This window comes from Chionomys nivalis, chromosome 2 (assembly GCF_950005125.1).
Source record: "Chionomys nivalis chromosome 2, mChiNiv1.1, whole genome shotgun sequence".
NCBI lineage: Eukaryota > Metazoa > Chordata > Mammalia > Rodentia > Cricetidae > Chionomys > Chionomys nivalis.
Genome location: NC_080087.1, coordinates 84,791,963 through 84,809,232, shown reverse-complemented (window position 1 = coordinate 84,809,232; position 17,270 = coordinate 84,791,963). Strand labels below are relative to the sequence as shown.

General features: G+C 52.8%; 2 protein-coding genes across 4 annotated transcripts; both read left to right on the top strand.

Moving 5' to 3' along the window:
• Window positions 1-532: 532 nt before the first annotated feature.
• Usf2 (upstream transcription factor 2, c-fos interacting) lies at window positions 533-9,978 on the top strand. 3 transcript variants are annotated; one of them, XM_057757079.1, is made up of 10 exons: window positions 533-684; window positions 948-994; window positions 1,111-1,229; window positions 1,382-1,501; window positions 1,964-2,114; window positions 2,202-2,289; window positions 2,584-2,642; window positions 8,938-9,032; window positions 9,131-9,259; window positions 9,343-9,978. In XM_057757079.1, exons 1-10 carry the CDS (start codon window positions 623-625, stop codon window positions 9,430-9,432), a joined length of 960 nt encoding a protein of 319 aa, XP_057613062.1. In that variant the 5' UTR covers window positions 533-622; the 3' UTR covers window positions 9,433-9,978. The 3 variants fall into 3 exon arrangements, with proteins under 3 accessions (XP_057613062.1, XP_057613052.1, XP_057613071.1); XM_057757069.1 differs by having other exon boundaries at window positions 534-684; window positions 1,382-1,582; XM_057757088.1 differs by lacking the exon at window positions 1,382-1,501 and having other exon boundaries at window positions 534-684.
• Window positions 9,979-10,878: 900 nt separating this feature from the next.
• On the top strand, window positions 10,879-13,427 carry Hamp (hepcidin antimicrobial peptide). Its single transcript, XM_057757554.1, has 3 exons — window positions 10,879-11,929; window positions 13,118-13,177; window positions 13,264-13,427. Exons 1-3 carry the CDS (start codon window positions 11,843-11,845, stop codon window positions 13,366-13,368), a joined length of 252 nt encoding a protein of 83 aa, XP_057613537.1. The 5' UTR covers window positions 10,879-11,842; the 3' UTR covers window positions 13,369-13,427.
• The last annotated feature ends 3,843 nt before the right edge of the window (window positions 13,428-17,270 follow it).

The following is a 17,270-nucleotide window of genomic DNA, read 5'->3' as shown; positions in this document are numbered from 1 at the left end:
CTCCCCCTGCGCGCGCGCCCGCCCGCCCCGGGATCGCGCCGTCGCCGCCGCCGCGCGCGCGCAGCTCCAGTAAAGGAGGAAAAAAAAAAAGGAAAAAGAGAAAAAAGGGGGGGTTAGATAGAAAGCGGCGGCGGCTGCAGCCACGATCCGCCGCCGGACCGGGCCAAGCCGGGCGGCGAGCTAGCGAGCCGGTGATCCAGGGAACAGGGCGGTCGCCATCCAGGCTGGGCCGTGTTTAAAAAAAAAAAAAAAAAAAAAAAAAAAAAGCTCAAGTCGCGGCGGCGGCGAGCGCTCAGGGAAGCAGCAGGCCCCAGGCCGCGTGCGGCGGACCGACCGACCGACGGGCGGGAGGGCGGGGGGCAGCTGAGTTGCGGCCCGGAGCCTCAGGCCGCCCGGAGCCGGCGGCGGCGGGCGGAGGCGGCAGGAGGAGGCGGCGGCTGCAGGAGCGGCGGCGGCGGCATCTCCTCCTCACATGACCCCACTGTTTGTCCCCGTGATCAGCGCGAGCGGCTCCCGTGTCTCCTCCGTCCCCTCCTGCCGCGCGGCGTGAGCGCCGGGCTCGGGCCCCCCCGGCCGCCCGCCCCCTCCCCTCCCTCCCCTCCCCTCCCCCCCCGCCCCCCCCATGGACATGCTGGACCCGGGTCTGGATCCTGCTTCCTCGGCCACCGCTGCTGCCGCCGCCAGGTAAGCGCGCCGGCGGCTCGCGCCCCTCCGCGCGCCCTGGGCCCCGGCCCCTCAGCCCCGCGCGCGGGGGCCGCCATGATCCCGAGCGGCCTCCGGGCCCGGCTCAAAATGGAGGCCGCGGGGAGGGGACCCGGGCGGGGGCTCGGCAACACTGTTGACCCTGGCGGGGCCCGGGCCTGGAGGGGCGACCGGCGGGCCGCTGCGCCCCGGCCGGGCTGCGGGCCTCACTGACCCCGGGCCCTGCCCCTCGTGTGCCCCCGCAGCCACGACAAGGGACCCGAGGCCGAGGAGGGCGTCGAGCTGCAGGAAGGTGAGTGCTTGCGGGGCCACGGGGGCTGCGGCCCGCGCCGGGGTTGCAGGCCGGGGACGCCGGGGGACCCCCCGCGCGCCCCGCTGAACGTGCCCCCTGCCCTGCTGCCACCACAGGCGGGGACGGCCCGGGGGCTGAGGAGCAGACGGCGGTGGCCATCGCCAGCGTCCAGCAGGCGACGTTCGGCGACCACAATATCCAGTACCAGTTCCGCACAGAGAATAATGGAGGCCAGGTGAGGCGGCCGCGGCCCGGGAGCCCCGAGGGCCAGCGCCGGGGCGAACCGAGGGAGGGTGGGTGGACGCGTGCGGCGGGCCAGGGAGAGGCTCCGACCTGGCCCCTACCCGGGCCCTAGCGTCGGTCTCGTCGCTCTGCCGCCCCCTGCAGGTGACATACCGCGTAGTCCAGGTGACTGACGGTCAGCTGGACGGCCAGGGCGACGCGGCCGGTGCCGTCAGCGTCGTGTCCACAGCTGCCTTCGCGGGGGGGCAACAGGCTGTGACCCAGGTGGGTGTGGACGGGGCAGCCCAGCGCCCCGGCCCGGCCGCTGCCTCTGTACCCCCAGGTCCCGCGGCACCCTTCCCGCTGGTAGGTGGCCCGCAGTTGCTGGGGAGGGCCTGGGGAGGGGGAAGCCCCAGGAGGTCGGGTGTGTGACACACACACACACACACACACACACACACGTATGTTCTCCAGGCCGTCGAGCCGTGTAAGGCTGATATCTTGCACAGACATTGGACAGGAGTCTTGAATTTTGTTTTTCTTTATAAGACAGGGAAAAACTTAGGAAAAAAAAAGAAGTAGAGTAGCTGTGCTAGTGACAGTTGAGTCCCTCAGAAATGAGATACTGGACAGAATGGTACCCACAGCGGGCTTCCCCCTCGCCTCACAGCATGGTAAATAAACACCAACCCCAGCAACAAAGGTGGGGAAACCCTGGCTAAGGATGGCCTGTGTCCTCGTCCCTAGGCTGTAATTCAAAATCCATTCAGCAATGGTGGCAGCCCAGCCGCAGAAGCAGTCAGCGGGGAGGCACGGTTTGCATATTTCCCAGCATCCAGTGTGGGAGATACCACCGCTGTGTCTGTACAGACCACAGACCAGAGCCTACAGGCCGGAGGTAAGGGGAGGAACGGTAGAGCTAGGGAAGTCACTTAAGCAGTTCCGCCTTGACCTCTCGCTGATGCTCGCTGCACATTTCCTGCAGGCCAGTTCTATGTCATGATGACACCCCAGGATGTGCTTCAGACAGGAACACAGAGGACAATTGCACCCCGGACACACCCCTATTCTCCGTATGTGCCGTAGTCCCATTGTCGGGGGGCCAAGGAAAGGGAGGGTGTTTTTGGCCTAAGAGCTGGGTCTGTCAGTACAGAGCAGGAATGGGTATGGGTTTTGTTAGCTTTTGCTTTTGAAGTACCCATAAAAAAAAAATCTGGACTGCTGAGGTGACTGAGTAGTGGAGCGCTCACATTTTGCAAAGCCCTGGGCTCTACCCCAGTGCCATGAAAACAAAGGTGTTTGCAAGTCTGATGGCTTGGTAAATACTTGAAGAGACTGGGTATCTGCCATTTCCCCTTCTATTCTAGAAAAATCGATGGAACCAGAACTCCTCGAGATGAGAGAAGAAGAGCTCAGCACAACGAAGGTAAGGGTCGTGGTATGGTCCTTGGCCAGCTCCTGGGCTCCAGGGTGCTCTGAGCCCATCGTCTGGCATGCCCAGATGCCAGAGAGGTGTATGCTGAGTGCGTGGGTAAGGGCTGGTGGGTGAAGGGGCAGTAAGCTGTTAGGAAAGATAGAGGATGCGAATTGGGTTTGGCCAAATGTTTTCTCATGCCCAGCCTGTGATCTTGATTTGCTGTATTGGCCAGCCTCTTAAAATGGCTGACCTCACATCCACATGTGGCTTTTACCCTTTGCATTCCCTTGCCTTCCACCTGTAGTTAGGCAGCCTGTGTGAAAGGAAGTTGCTCCTCTGACCAGCTGAAGCCAGAGCCTCCCACTCTTCCGGGAAGCTATGCGTTCCACCCTGAGGTCTTTTGTCTGGTAGTACTGTTCCTTGGTCTCCCAGCTTTGATTGGTCACCATTGTAAAGCATGTAACAGGCCCTCAAGGCAAGGCAGTTCTGACACCCAAACTCCATCACTCAACAAATGTTTACTGACCCTGGATCCCAGTCAGGGCAGCAGCACAGGCCCTGTGCCAAGACCTCAGCCTGTCCTAGAGGTTTCAGTCAGAATTGCTAATGAAGGACAATTTATGGTTGAGAGATTGCTGAGGCACAGAAGGGAGGTTGCCCCAGGAAGATTTTTCTGGGAACTTAGCAAGTAGAGGGGAACACAGACGAAAGAGAGTCAAGATGTTTCAGCGATGCTGTTTGCTTGTCACTGAGCTTCTGTGTGGTTCCTTTGAGACTGAACCAGGATGGAGGTCTCGGACCCTGAGATTCCGGGGTGTTTTGATATAAATAGGGGTATAGGGTACTGCTGTTCTAAGCGTCTGGCAAGCTTTTGGCCAGGCGTACACCCAGGTTCACCCCGTCTAGACCTCATGTGCAGTGGAACAGCAGAGGCAAGGTCTGGGCTCTCACCATCGCTGGGAGGAGACGAGGTACAGTTACCATTGCCCTCAGCGTGCCTGAGCACTGGAAAGAGACCGCTGAATGGGTGGAACAGAGGGCTTCAGAGTTCTCTCCGGGACCCGAGGAGTCACAGAGGAATGCCCAGGCCCCTCAAACTTTAAGTTTGAGGAAGAGCAGAATGGGGAAGGGAAAGAGGAAGGTCTTAGGGCTGGGAAAGGACCTGCCAGGCTGGCTCACACCGGGTCTCTAGCTCTTCTCAGAGCAGTTGTCCTGACGCTGGGGGTATAGTCTGGTGATGGGGACACCAGTGTGGGGTCTGTGTGTGGAAGCAGGATGATAAGGTGATGGGAAACTGGAGACTAAGAAGTCACATGTTAGAGATGAATTCTGGGAAGGGGGAGGCCTGGTCTGAGGTCTGGCTAGTCTGGCTGTGGAGAATGGGCATAAGGAGAAGACTCTGGGGCAGCTTGGTTGACGTTTAATGCCCTAATGTCAGGTCAGGTGGCTTTGAAAGGAAAGGGTGAACTGGGGCTTGCGGTCGGTGTGGAAGTGAGGCAGGGGCATTTGAGGGTCCTCCGGTGCTTTACTCAGGCTTTACTCAGGCAGTTACAGCCCATCTACCCAACTCAGGCTGGGGTTTCAACCTTGGCACCCGTGTTGTCCTGTAAAATGACTAAGACCCTCGGCGATCCTAAACCCCCACCCCTAACTGCAGCCTCCCACTAAGCAGGGCAGCCGCCCGCCCTCCAGTTCATTCTGCTTTACCCTGGATTCATCCAGCTTGGAGCCTTTGTTTTTTCATCCTCCAACAAGCAGTTTCCATAACCTCTCCACCCCCACCTTCCAGCTACAACCAGCCCTCTGGCTTCTAACCTGTAGAAGGTTTGAACCACCATCTGCCTGTCCTCCTTGTGGCTTGGCAGTCTGGCCTACCGGACTGGCTTCACTGAAGGTCACCTGTGACGACCTCATTGCCAAATCTACTGGCTTCCTTTTCTGTCTGAGCTCCAAGCATCTGCCCCTGCCTGTTAACCCCAGGTCTACTCCCACTGCTTTTGGGAATGTCCCTTCTTTTCCTGTTCACTCTTATTCTAATATCTTTGTTTCTCCTCCCCACCCATTCCTACAATAACCTGCATTTAACCTGCTCTCCAGGTTGAGCCTTGGGGGTTCTGACTGATGTCAGAGGGGAAGGGAGGTCTTACAGCAGACTTCCTCCAGAACTGGCAACTGGCTTTGACTGGCTGTTCCTGAAGGCCTAGGTCTGAGTCCCTTTTCCATTTTCTAGTAAGCACTCCCACCCCTACACCCCCACACACACACACATCTGCCGCCAGAGGTGCAGAAAGCTCCCCTAAGACTCATCCCCAGCACCCAGAAGTCTTACTTTTTTTCTCCAGAAAGGTGATAGTTGCCTCTTCCCACCCTCCTAGGGCTTCCCCCCCCTCCCCCCACCCCCCCCTCCCGTCCCATGGCACCACAGGATGCGGTTTCTTTCTATTCCTTGGGCATTGGAAATTGCCACTCAGAATCTCCACGTCTGGCTGTCCCTGAGACTTAGCCCAACTTATCCACACAGAACATGCTGTCTGCCCTCCCAAGAGCCTCCATGTATGCTTCTCTGCCAGAAATGAGGCGAGGCTGCTTTCAGAGTTCTGCCCTTGCCTTCCCAGGACTCTTCTAGCATGCGTTTCCCTGAGACTTCTCTTTCATTTCTCCCTCTGGCTTTTCTGCAGGGTGGGGGTTGGGAGCTCCAGAGAGTGCCTGCAGGGCCCTAAGGGAGCAGTGAACCTTTGGCTGCTCCAAGGGGGTATGTGGGGAGCCTGTTGTTACTGGTAGCAGAATTTGTCTCTGGAGGCGGAAATGCAGTCTTTACATGAAACCTGACTTTAAATGCTGAGCCTGGTTGCTTTTTCTATTTTATTAATTTCACTGTAGTAGTCTTTCTACTTGGGGTCTTAATTTATGGTGGTGGTCTTGTGGAGGGTTCTTTTCTCTGATGGTCCTGGGGTAGAGCCTAGGCCGTGTGCTGGGGGGAAGTGCTCTCCAGTTACTATTCCCAGCCTTTTCGCTTTTTTTTTTTTTAACCTTTTTGAGGCAGTCTTACTAATTTGTCCACGCTAGTTTGAACTTGGAAACCTCCTGCTTCATAGTCCCTAGTAGCAGGGATCTCCGAATCTTTACTTTTTAAAGCTGGATATGGTGCCCCTTTATAATCCCAGCACAGGTGAGGCTGAGGCAGAATCGTGGGTTTGAGGCCAGCCTGGACTTCATAGTAAGAACGTGTCTTAAAGAAAGACGAAATAAAGAGACAAACTTTTTCCTTCCTCGTGCAGATCTGTAGCTGCAGACTTTTGTCTGTCACATTTGGACAAATATTTTCATTATCATTTATATCAAGATGTTTTTCAGATCTCTTATGACTTCTTCTTTGACCCCAGGTTATTCAGGAAGTATATTGACTCCAGATGTGTGGAACTTAGGATCTCATTTTTGTTTGATTTCTCAGATCTCTGTATGCGGAGCATAGCTGATGTGGTTCCAGTTATTTGAGGGTGTGGAGCTTACCTTGGACTCTGTGTCCAGTCTAACTTGGAGAAGGTGCCACGTGTACCTTAGTGGATGTGCGCCTGCTGCTGGGAAAGGTCCCCGCCACAGGGAGGGCGGATTGGCTGAGATGGCTGGGGATTTCCAACTTGGTGTTTTCTTGCTTTTTTTGGAGAAAGGCATGCTAATGTCTCCCACTGTTAGTCCCATCCTTCCTTCTATCCTGACAGGCTCTGTTGTAACGTGTGGGGTTTTTTTGTTTTTCAAGACAGGATTTCTCTGTGTAGCTTTGGTGCCTGTCCTGGAACTAGCTCTTACAGGCTGGCCTCAAACCCACAGATCCGCCTGCCTCTGCCTCACAAGTTCTGGGATTAAAGGCCTGCGCCACCACCACCAAGCTTATTTTGGTTTTTGAGCCAGGATTTTTCTATGTAGATTTGGCTATTTTGGAACTCACTATGTAGGCCAGACTATTCACAGAGTTCTGTCCTGCCCCTGCCTCCTGAGTGCTGGGATTGAAGGTGTGTGCCCCCACCCCTGACAGTGAGATGTGTTTTAAGTGTTGTTGTAACTATGGGCTTCTGTGAGACCAGCCTTCTGCCAATCCAGTGTGTCCTAATAGTTTTTCCAAGCCACGGACCTAACCATGTTACTACCTGGACACAAGCTGTAGTTAGCTTATGTAAACACAACACACACACCCTACAAGTGGTTCATGTCATCTTTTGTGTGATCTTATTATCCGTGTGTCTGGGACCCTTCTCAGAAACCCAGATGTTTTTCTTTTTGTGTGTGTGGGGGGGTTCGAGACAGGGTCTCTCTGTGTAACAGCCCAGCCCTGGCCCTGGCTATCCTAGAACTAACTCTGTAGACCAGGCTGGCCTCAATCTCACAGACATCTGCCTGCTTCTGCTTCATCCTACTGCAGGCTCCATGCAGAGTGCTGCTCCACGCCTCCCTTCTGTGGGCACAGTACCCTTGTTCACATATCTTCTCAGTCATGAGCACCACCAGGGCAAAGCCAGGGTTGAGTCCACCGTGTTTAAAGCCACACACCACTGCATTTTGCAGAACTAAATGCAGACCAGAGGAGCGCTGTCATACACATCTACCCTTAACCCTGACGGGCTGAGGTGTGATTGTCAGATACCCAGGCTTTAGAACAGTGGACATAGCAGGTGGAGAAGCACTAAGTGAGCCCTGTAGAGCCCGAGGTAGAGCACTCTGCCAGGGAACGTGGTGGGTAGTGCTTCTAGGCCCTAGCTAGACCCAACTTTACTGCTGCAGTCTGCCACCAAGTTCCCAGAAGATTCCACCGTACTTGATGGTGACAGTGAGCTAGCCCTAAGCCTAGTGGAGATAGCCCAGCCGTTACCAAACTTGGCATAGCTGCGTCCTTGGCAAGACATTGGGGAGATCTCAGAGAGAGAACCATTGCTGTGAGGAGGGCGTGGACAGAGTGGGAGAGTCTGCTTTGGAAAATGAAATCACTCATGCCTGAGTGGGAGTAACCAAGCAGAAGCAGTGGCCTCTACCTGTTCCTGGGCCCTGAGGTCCTCTCAGGGAATGTCATGGGCATGGTATGAGTTCAGGTCTGAGGAGAAAGGAGCCCTACTCACCCACCCCTCTCATTTCAAGCTTTCCCATTTTCCATCCTCACTGCCCTCATTAGGAAGTGGCCCTCTTGCCCTTTTCCCACAGCCCATCAGGTTCGACGTCCAGCCCCCTCCACAAATTTGACAGGTGTCTCCAGTCCTCCCGCAAGAGGATGGGGCTAAGAGGAGACTTGGGGGTGCCAGGGTCTTTTGTGACCCAACAGTAGGAGGTCTGTGCTCTGGAGGTAAGGAAGGACCCCAAAGTCCTGCTCCAACGAGCTGTGGAAACTGGTTCCAAGTCAGGTGGTTCCTGGCAGGCATCCTGAACATGTGAGAAGCCAGAAGAAGGCACAGGCCTTGTCTGCAGACAGTTGACACTCAGTATAGCTAACAGTAGGGTTGCAGAGTTTCATTAAAGCTCGAGTCTGGACTTTGAAGTGAAAGCTGTACTTGGCATGCTTTGTCTTCGAGGTATGGGGTTCACATTCCAAGTGAGATGGGGTCCACAAGGCCAGGCCTCAGAACCATAGTCCTGGTCTGGAGAGTACGGCTTGCCAAGGCTGTGGAGGAGAATTTTAAACAGAGAGGGCATGATCAGATTTTCACACTGAAGATGAGAAGGGGCTGGGCTGTAGCTCAGTTGTAGAGTGTGGGCTTCCATCTCAACAATGAAGAAAACCACGTATAGAGAGGTCAGCCACTTAGGAAATGGAGGCCAGGGGGTCAAGTTTAAAGTTGTCCTTGGCTACACAGTTTGAGGCCAGCCTGACCTACATGAGACCCTATCCCCAAGGGGACAAAAAAAAAAAAAAAAAAAAAAAAAAAAAAAAAAAAGATGGAAAAGCAAAATTAGAGAAGCCAGAGTCCGAGGACATACAGAGAATGAAATGCAAGGATTACAGGAGCTATGGCGGTTGCTGGATCCTGCATGAAGGGATTCTGCCCCTCAAAAAGAAGGTGTGAGTCCCAGTGCCCAGAGCCACATTTTCAGAGTGGGTGACGCTGTAGTTTTTCCGTGTTGGCTACAGTTGTAGCATGTGCTAGGCAGGCAGTGAAAACAAGCCTGCAGTTGTCAGTGTGGGCTCCTGTCCTGACAGTGTGGCACTTGAGAATTGAGACTTGGCTGGTCTTCTCATGAAACGATGTTGCCCATGGGGAGGTGACAGCCTGGAGTCCCTGGAGATCCTTACTAGTGCCGTGACTGTCACTGTCTCCTATAGTGGAGCGGAGACGGAGGGACAAGATCAACAACTGGATCGTCCAGCTTTCAAAAATCATTCCAGATTGTCATGCAGACAACAGCAAGACAGGAGCGGTGAGTGGCCCCGGTATCCTGTCCCTTCCAGGAAATCTAACCTAACACCGGCACAGGAGCTGTCCTGACCTCTGACTCTTGCCTGCTCCCCTCTTCAGAGTAAAGGGGGCATCCTGTCCAAGGCCTGCGATTACATCCGGGAGCTACGCCAGACCAACCAGCGAATGCAGGAGACCTTCAAGGAGGCCGAGCGGCTGCAGATGGACAATGAACTCCTGAGGCAGCAGGTGGGTGCAGACCTGGAACCCACTGGGAGCCCCAGGATGCCAAGGCTAGCCCCTGGCTCATGTGTCCTCTGTGGTGCCTGCAGATTGAAGAGCTGAAGAATGAGAATGCCCTGCTTCGAGCTCAGTTGCAGCAGCACAACCTGGAAATGGTGGGCGAGAGCACCCGGCAGTGATGCCCACTGACCTACCCTGCAGCTGCTGCCGGCCTCTGCTGCCCCTCCCCCAGCCCTTAGCACAGGAGGGAGATGCTCCTCCCCAAGCTGCGTTTTTTATAGTAGATTTTTAACAAAAACAAGGAGACATAATGCATTTCTGTGGATACATTGCCCACTACCCTCCTCCTTGCGAAAATGATGCCCACCTGCCCACCTGTCCGCCACCCTCCCTTCTCAGTCCTCACCAGGAGGAGCAAGGGAGGAGGACAGAGGCCCCGCTGCCCGCTGCCTCCTTGGTCTCTAGGGGTATTGAGACAGGGTGCTTATGGGAAGGAGGGAGCTTTGGGGGCGCCTTCCCTGGGGCCTGGACCTATGCAGGGAGGCCACGTCCCCCATCCCTCTTGTTTCTGGATCCCTGCTCCCTCTGGGTGTGTGGGTGTGCGTGTGTGTGTATGCGTGTGTGTGCGTGTGTGTGTTTTAATTTTCTTTATGGAAAAATGGACAAAAAAATAGAGAGAGAGGTATTTAACTGCAATAAACTGGCCAGTGTGGCCCCGCCTTGTCTGTCTGTGTTTCGGTCCATGTTGGGCATGGGGACAGGCAGGGGTCCTAGGGCCGTCCTGAGGTCTAAGCTTCAGCTATACTGTGGCTGTGTGAAAATGGCTGGAGAATTAAGGACTGAATTTCTTCACTGAGGCCCTGGGGTACAGATTAGGGGTGTGGAATCTGCAATCAAGGACATGCCCCCTGGTGTTGGTCGGGGCTGGAGTCTCCCGGGTCAGAGCTTCTTGAAAACAGGGCCTGTGAGCATCCCTAGGCTCTGGGGCTGAAGCCCTCCCCTCTGCACCAGCCAATGATGGGCCCTGGCCTTGAGCCCCCCACCCCCAAGAGAGGGCAGATGGCCAGAAAGCGAGGCTTGGCCCGGCAGTCTGTCGCCTCACACTGTTTCTCTGGCGCCTGTGTGTGACCCCTGCCCTCGGCAGATGATGAAACCTGTCCTGAGTAACCACAGTGATGCCTGGCAGGCCTGAAGGATACCATCATGTCCCCAGGAGCCTGGCTCACCTGTTCCCAGGATCCAGGACTGCCTCTCAGTTTCACCTTGCTGCCCTTTTGACCTTGCCACAACCTAAGTACACCTACCTGATGGTCTCTGGTTTCTGAGACCCCTGTCTTTGGCCTTACCACTCCCTCATGCTCTCTTTGAGAGGCATGCGAAGGAAGTGAGGGGCCCTAGTGAGCAGCAGCAGCAGCAATAGAAGAATAGCATCGTCCCCGGGGCTTTATACAGGGTCGACTCTGGGTGGTCCCTGTGTGAGGCATGCATGGTGTCCAGTAGCCTGTCTCTGGAGTCAAGTTTGTTACAATGTCTCCATGGCCATGCACACCAAGGGATCCAGGTAACAGATCAGAACAAGGACACCCAGGATTCGATAGTACCCCAAAAACCAACTACAAATGTCCTGGTGTGTGCTGCGTACCAGTTTCTGTGGTGTAAATTCTCCCAGCATGGCAATTGAGAAGGTTCTGGTGTAACCACTGCACTTGGGAGTTGTGTGATGTGCATAGTCTGCTCTGCCAAGCCAAGTCTAACGTGCTCCTGTGTGTCCTGTGCTTAGAGGGAGAGGGAAGTTTGATGACTAGATCAGGCCAGGCCCCTGGGGTCGGTGCCGAGAAGGCGACTTGAACCCTAAACACTAATAAAGCCCAGGAGGACACAGGCATCTACTTGGAAGCCAAGTGGCATCAGCTGTTAACATGAATGTGACTTGGTACTGGTGTGAAAGACAGTGAATTAATATGCGCCCTGGCGTGCAAAAGAATGAACTAGTTCATATGCTGGACTGTGAAATGTGTTGGCTCTGGCTATGAATAATGACCGCCACCACCCTAGGCACAAGGTGACTTCAACAGACAGCTACATCTTATGGTCTGGACATTGAATACCATGGTGCAGGCTATGCTTGGGCATCTGTGCAGTCCTTTGGCTGCTGCCCTGAGTCCCCCTAGGATGCACCCTGCACGTGTGTACCCCATTGCTGTGTCCTGAAGAGCCCAGTGAGTGACCACCATACTGAAGACACTGATAAGAGTGAAGGGCAGTGTCTAGGGGAAAAAAGGGGAATTTTTCTGAGAGCCACAGGGTGACATCACAGGTGGCTGGCTGGAGGCTTGTGTCCATGGCCCTAGCTGCCCCACCCCCTGGGTGCACCTCTGCTAGCTGAGGGTGACACAACCCTGTTCCCTGTCACTCTGTTCCCGCTTATCTCTCCCGCCTGTTCGGCGCCACTATCTTCTTGGAAATGAGTCAGGGCAAAGGGGAGGGGGTTCAGGCGTCCCCTCCTCCAACTGGTCCCATAAAAAGGACTAGGACTGGGTCCCAGACACCAGGCAAGTCCTTAGACTGCACAACAGGACAGAACGCACGATGGCACAGAGCGCTAAGATCCAGGCTGCCTGTCTCCTGCTTCTCCTCGTCGCCAGCCTGGCCAGCAGCTCCTTTCTCCAGCAGCTGGTGAGCACCCCATGCCTACTACAATGGGAGAGACATTCCCTGGGAGTTAGGGGCTCAGCACCAAGTGTTCGGGGCAGCTACTGAGGGGGCAAGGGTGGTCCTGAGCGGAAGGGCTGAGGCACCCCTCTAGCTGCACAGCTGTGATGGGAAGTCAGACAAAATGTTCCTCTGGCTGTCCCATCCCCGTCAGGGCATTTCTTAAACTGCCTTTCAATGACTGTTTAGAAAACGCTTATTTGTGGATAGCGCAAGAGACGGACAGAATGACTATCATGAGGAAGAACCAGAGCTGGGGCAGAGATGCAGAACGCCAAGCAAAAGTATTTTATAAGAAAATGATACAGAAGGGGCCGGAGAGGCGGCTCAGCAGTTAGAGCATTTGATGCTTGTGCAAAGGACCTGGGGTCAGTTCCTAGCACCTGCGTAGTGGCTCACAACCATCCTTAACTCACTTCCAGGGCATCTGATTGATGCCTTTTGAGCTACATGGGCACTAGACATGCATGTGGTGTACATGCATGTATGCAGGCAAAACATTCATACACATGTAAGAAGAAAGAAAATGCTACAGAACCAGGCTTGGTGTGGGCACTTGGAAGGTGGAGGAGGGAGAACCAGAAGTTCACAGTCATCCTTGGCTACATAGCAAGTTCAGTACCAACCTAGCCTATGAAAACCCTGTCTCAAATGACAACAAAGACACCAGATTTGTGCCTTGGAGCTGTGACAGGAGAATGGGCACTCGAATGAAAGGCACTCACAGGATCCTTGGGTCTGTAGGGTCTGAAGAGTGAGTCAGTGTTGGGAGTAGGGAGAGGGTGGTAGTGGTTCCGGCTGTGCAGACGATGATTGGTCCTTGGGTTGCTGAGAAAGGGAAAACCACAATTGCAGTGATGGTGAAAAGTTACTGTGCTATGTGATGGTTGGCTTATAAGGGTTTATAAGATGCAGGCAGACCTGTTGGGAGGGTAGTGTCCAGGAGGAGGGTTCAGCATCAAAAAAGGTGGGGTGCTTTTAGGAAGCAGAACATGCAAGGAATGGTGGGGAAATCATGGCAGTGAAGCCTCTTCCAGGAATTCCATCTAAACACAGGTCCCTCAGCCTCTGGGGAAGGAACAAGTTGGCAGAGTTGAATCAAAAAGCTATGCTGGAGACTGCAATACTCAGGTACCCTTTCTGCTTTCACAGGCAAGACAGCCTGAAGCACTACAGCCTGGGCACAGGGCAGAAGGCAGGGCCGACAAGACGGTAAGAACAATTGGGGCTCCCTTCCTGACCCCCCAACATTTCCCATGTCCAAGCAGGGCAGCTCACTTCTCTTCCATCCCATGCAGCTCCTAATTCCAACGCGAACCAAGCGGGACACCTACTTCCCAGTCTGCGTCTTCTGCTGTCGATGCTGTAACAATCCTAGCTGTGGCATCTGTTGCAAAACATAGAGCCATGTGTCCAGTTCTCTCAGCACCCCTAGCCTCCCTCTCAGCCCCCATTTATTTATGAACTCAAAATAAATGTGATGATTTTGTTTTCAAACTATGGTGTCTGGTGTTTTGTTTTTCTTTTCCTTAAGAAAGGCTCATGGACTTGGTGCAAGCCCTGATGCCCAGGGACAGTCACTTGGAAGGGTTTGCGGGTCTGATGCAGGTATATGTGCATTGTTGTCTATTCTTCAATGTGTCTCCCGCTTCAGAAGGTCTGGAGTTTATGTAACAACCCAGAAAGGAAGCTGAATAAACTTGCTCTCCTCAGGCTTGTTCTTCCTTTCTTTTTAGAAGATATTTATCGAAAAATATTTTTAAGTCATGTGTGTATGTGTGTGCATGTGAACACATGTAGCAGCCAGAGTAGCCACAGCTGGTATGAAACTTGCTTTGTCAAACTCACAGAGATCTTCCTGCCTCTGCCTCCTAAGCGTTGGGATTAAAGGCGTGTACTACCATATCTAGGTCACTTGTTTTTCTTAGTTTTTATTTCACTTAGTTTTTGTTTTGTTTGTTTGCTTTTTGTTTTTGTTAGTTTGTTTTACCTTTTATTTTGTTTTTGAGACAAGGTCTCTCACTGAGCCTGGAGCTCACTGATTCCCCTAAACTGTGTGGCCAGTAAGTGTCTGAGATCCACCTGTCTCCTCCCCAATGGGGACACAGACATGTGCGGTCACACCAGCTAGTAATATGAGTGCTGGAATTCCAGTTCCTATGCTTGTATGGCAAATACATTACTCACTGAGCCATCTCTCCAGCCCAATTTCTCTTTTAATAGGGACATAGACACAAGATGTAATTCACTGTTGTCCCAGCTTCTATGATTACAGCAACCTTAATGTTGAGAAAAGACATTGATCATGTGGCTGCTGTTGTATCCTAGAAGGGAAATAATAGCCTAAATACATGGAACCGTCTGAGCCAGACACCATGTCCAGAGGTCCTTGCTGAGAAGGGCATGACCTTTGTCATGAGAGTCTGGAAACCCTTCTTGTGAGATACACTAATACTCTGAATGTTGACACCTCCACTGGAAAGGCAGTTCAAGCTAGTAGCAATAACGACAACAGAAAGTTCTTCTCAGTCGTCCCCTCTTTCCTCCAGTACTGGATGACCAAACGCAGGCCTCACACAGAACAGCCAAATGCTTATACCACTAAGTTATATCCTGAGCCCAAAGAGACTTCTTTTTATTTATCTTTTTAGGTAGAGTATCAAGTAGTCTAGCCTGGCTTTGCACTCTCGAAGTAGCCAAGGATGACCTTGCCCTTCTGATCCTCATCCCCACCTTCCGAGTTCTGGTTTTATAAGCATGTGCCATCGTGTGCAGTGCTGAGAATCAAACCAGGGCCTCGTGCATTCCAGGCAAGCACTGTTCCCACTTTGCCTACATCTCTATCCCTATATGTACCCCAGGCTACACTAAAACTCACTGTATACACAGGCTGGCTTCTAAACCTGCATTTCTTTTACTTCAGCCCAACTAGAAGTTAAAAAGAAAAAATTCAGTCCATAGGACAAACTCAGTCAAACTAAAGTCAGCATCAACCTCAAGCACCACCACCATTTACCTTCAAAAACTGTAAGAGGCCACTCATCTGAGGGAGGGGAGAAGACCGAGGACACCCCCACACACAGCCTACTTTTCTACAATCTTGCAATTTCTGCCACTCTGGCTCCTCTTGTCATTACTTTGTTCCACCTAACAAACACAGGCTTGATGAGACACCAAAACCAGAAACACTAATCACGACCTCTGGTAGGGTTGAGTCCAGGTCAGGTAGTGTACTCAGAACAGCAGAAAGCAAAACCCCTCCCCCAACAATGACATCATAGCCCCTGGTTATATGACTGAGACACACACACACACACACAGAGCAAAGCACAGGACTGGAAAATGTCTGAGCTCATGAAGCACTCCTTCCCCTGACTTACCCTTTCACACTCTTCAGAAGTCCCTCTCTCCTCACCCACAATGTAAGGGTATGACTTGAGCATCTCCGAATGAAGGTGGTCCAGGGTTCCATATAAGCCAATCAATCACCCCAGGGTTAATGCAGGTCACCATATTGCCTACATTCCCAGTTTGCTGGGCTCACTGAAAGGTCTTAAGACTCAAGCAGCCTAGGAGCTGTAGTGGACAAGGACCAGAAGCTAATTAGGGGTTTCCTCAATGGAGACAGAAGGGACAGAGAGAGGACCCTGTTACAGAGTGCTTGGCTCCTCATGGTACTAGTGCTTTTGTTTACTGAATTCAGCCAAGGACAGGAATATAGGAATGTTTTTGAAAACTGCCAAATGCCCCCAAAATGTGCAAAGGCATTATTAACAGGGCAGAGGTGAGGTCTCTTTCACCCCCTATTTTGTTTTGTTTTAAAAACAGAGTCTCACTGTAACCCCAGCTGTCCTGGAACTTGCTAGTAGACTAGGGGACCGGAGAAGTGACGTGACAGTTAAGAGCATGTGCTGCTTTTGTAGAGGTCTAGGGTTTACAGCTTCCAGCACCCAGGTCCAGTCACTCAGCTCCCTCTAACTCCAGCTCTAGGGATGCTGACGCCTTCTTCTGGCCTCTGAAGGTACTTGCACTCATGCGCACAGTCACCTGCACGTGTGCACGCACTCAAATTTAAAATGATGAAAGTAAATCTTAAAAATAAAAAGAAGGTCTCAGCCTTGGCAACATCTTCCTTGAAACTCCTGCGCCAAGAGAGCAAAGGGGAGGAAAAAGCGCATGCGCAAACTGAAGCTCAAGCGAAGAAAGAGGAAGCCGAGATCCAAGTAAATTAGCTTGTGCACCCAAGAAGGCTGGAGAAGCAGAAGTGAGGGGTGCTGACAGTTGCGACACTGGATCAAGTTGTTGGCCTGTATGCTGCTGTCGGTAATAAGTCTCAGTGGATCTGGTACATCACCGGCTGCTCACTGAGACCACCAAAAAGACTAGCTTCCTTACAACCAAGACAGTCCCGCTGGCACCCTGCCCCGCATCTGGGACATCCTGGACTAGTTCTGTTCTTACTTGTGGCCAAGTATAATTCATCTTTAAGCTTTCTTGCTACCTAAAAAATTAAAAATACAGATTCGTGGAGGTGTGCCTTTGAAGCTTCTGGAAGTCGTGTGTTTCGCTTTCTGCTTTCTGGCTCCGTGCTGGAAACAAGTGTCCGCTCCTGCCATGATGCTTTGCCTGAGGCCCACAGTCCCTGATGGAGGCAACTGACCACTACAGGAATCGCTGGACCCATAAGCTGAAACACATCCTTCCTCCTTTAAGCTGTTTCCAAGGGTGTTCTTGCTACATTGGCGAAAAAAGTAACTACCTTGTAGCAGTGCTGATTACAGGGAACAGCTCTGGGTACCCTTCTCTCATTTTTGGATACATTTCTCCAAAAGGTCCTAGAGCTGTGGCACCGGAAGCAGAGGGATTACAACTTTAGTGTGTGTGCAAGCCCTGTGTGGTGGCACACACTTTTGATCCGAGCACTCGGTAGGGGAGGCAGGGGCAGGCAGATCTCTGTGAGTTCAAGGCCAGTCTGATCTACAGAGAGAGTTCCAGGACAGAGAAACTCTGTTTTGAAAAACCAAAAAGCCCACCAACAAAAACTTTAGTATGCATCAGTGTGGATCGTGTGCGAGCCTATTCAAGTGCACACTACTGAGCCCCATCTGGGAGGCTTCCCACTCAGCAGACAGACTAGACCTAGAAATATTTGCTTTTGAGAAAGTCTCACTGTGTAGCCCTGGCTGACCTGCAACTTGCTATGTAGACCAGGCTGGCCTCCAACTCACAGAGATTCACCTGTTTCTGCCTCTGAAATGCTGGGATTAAAGGCACCCACTACTGCCGGACTTCACTGCCCATCTTA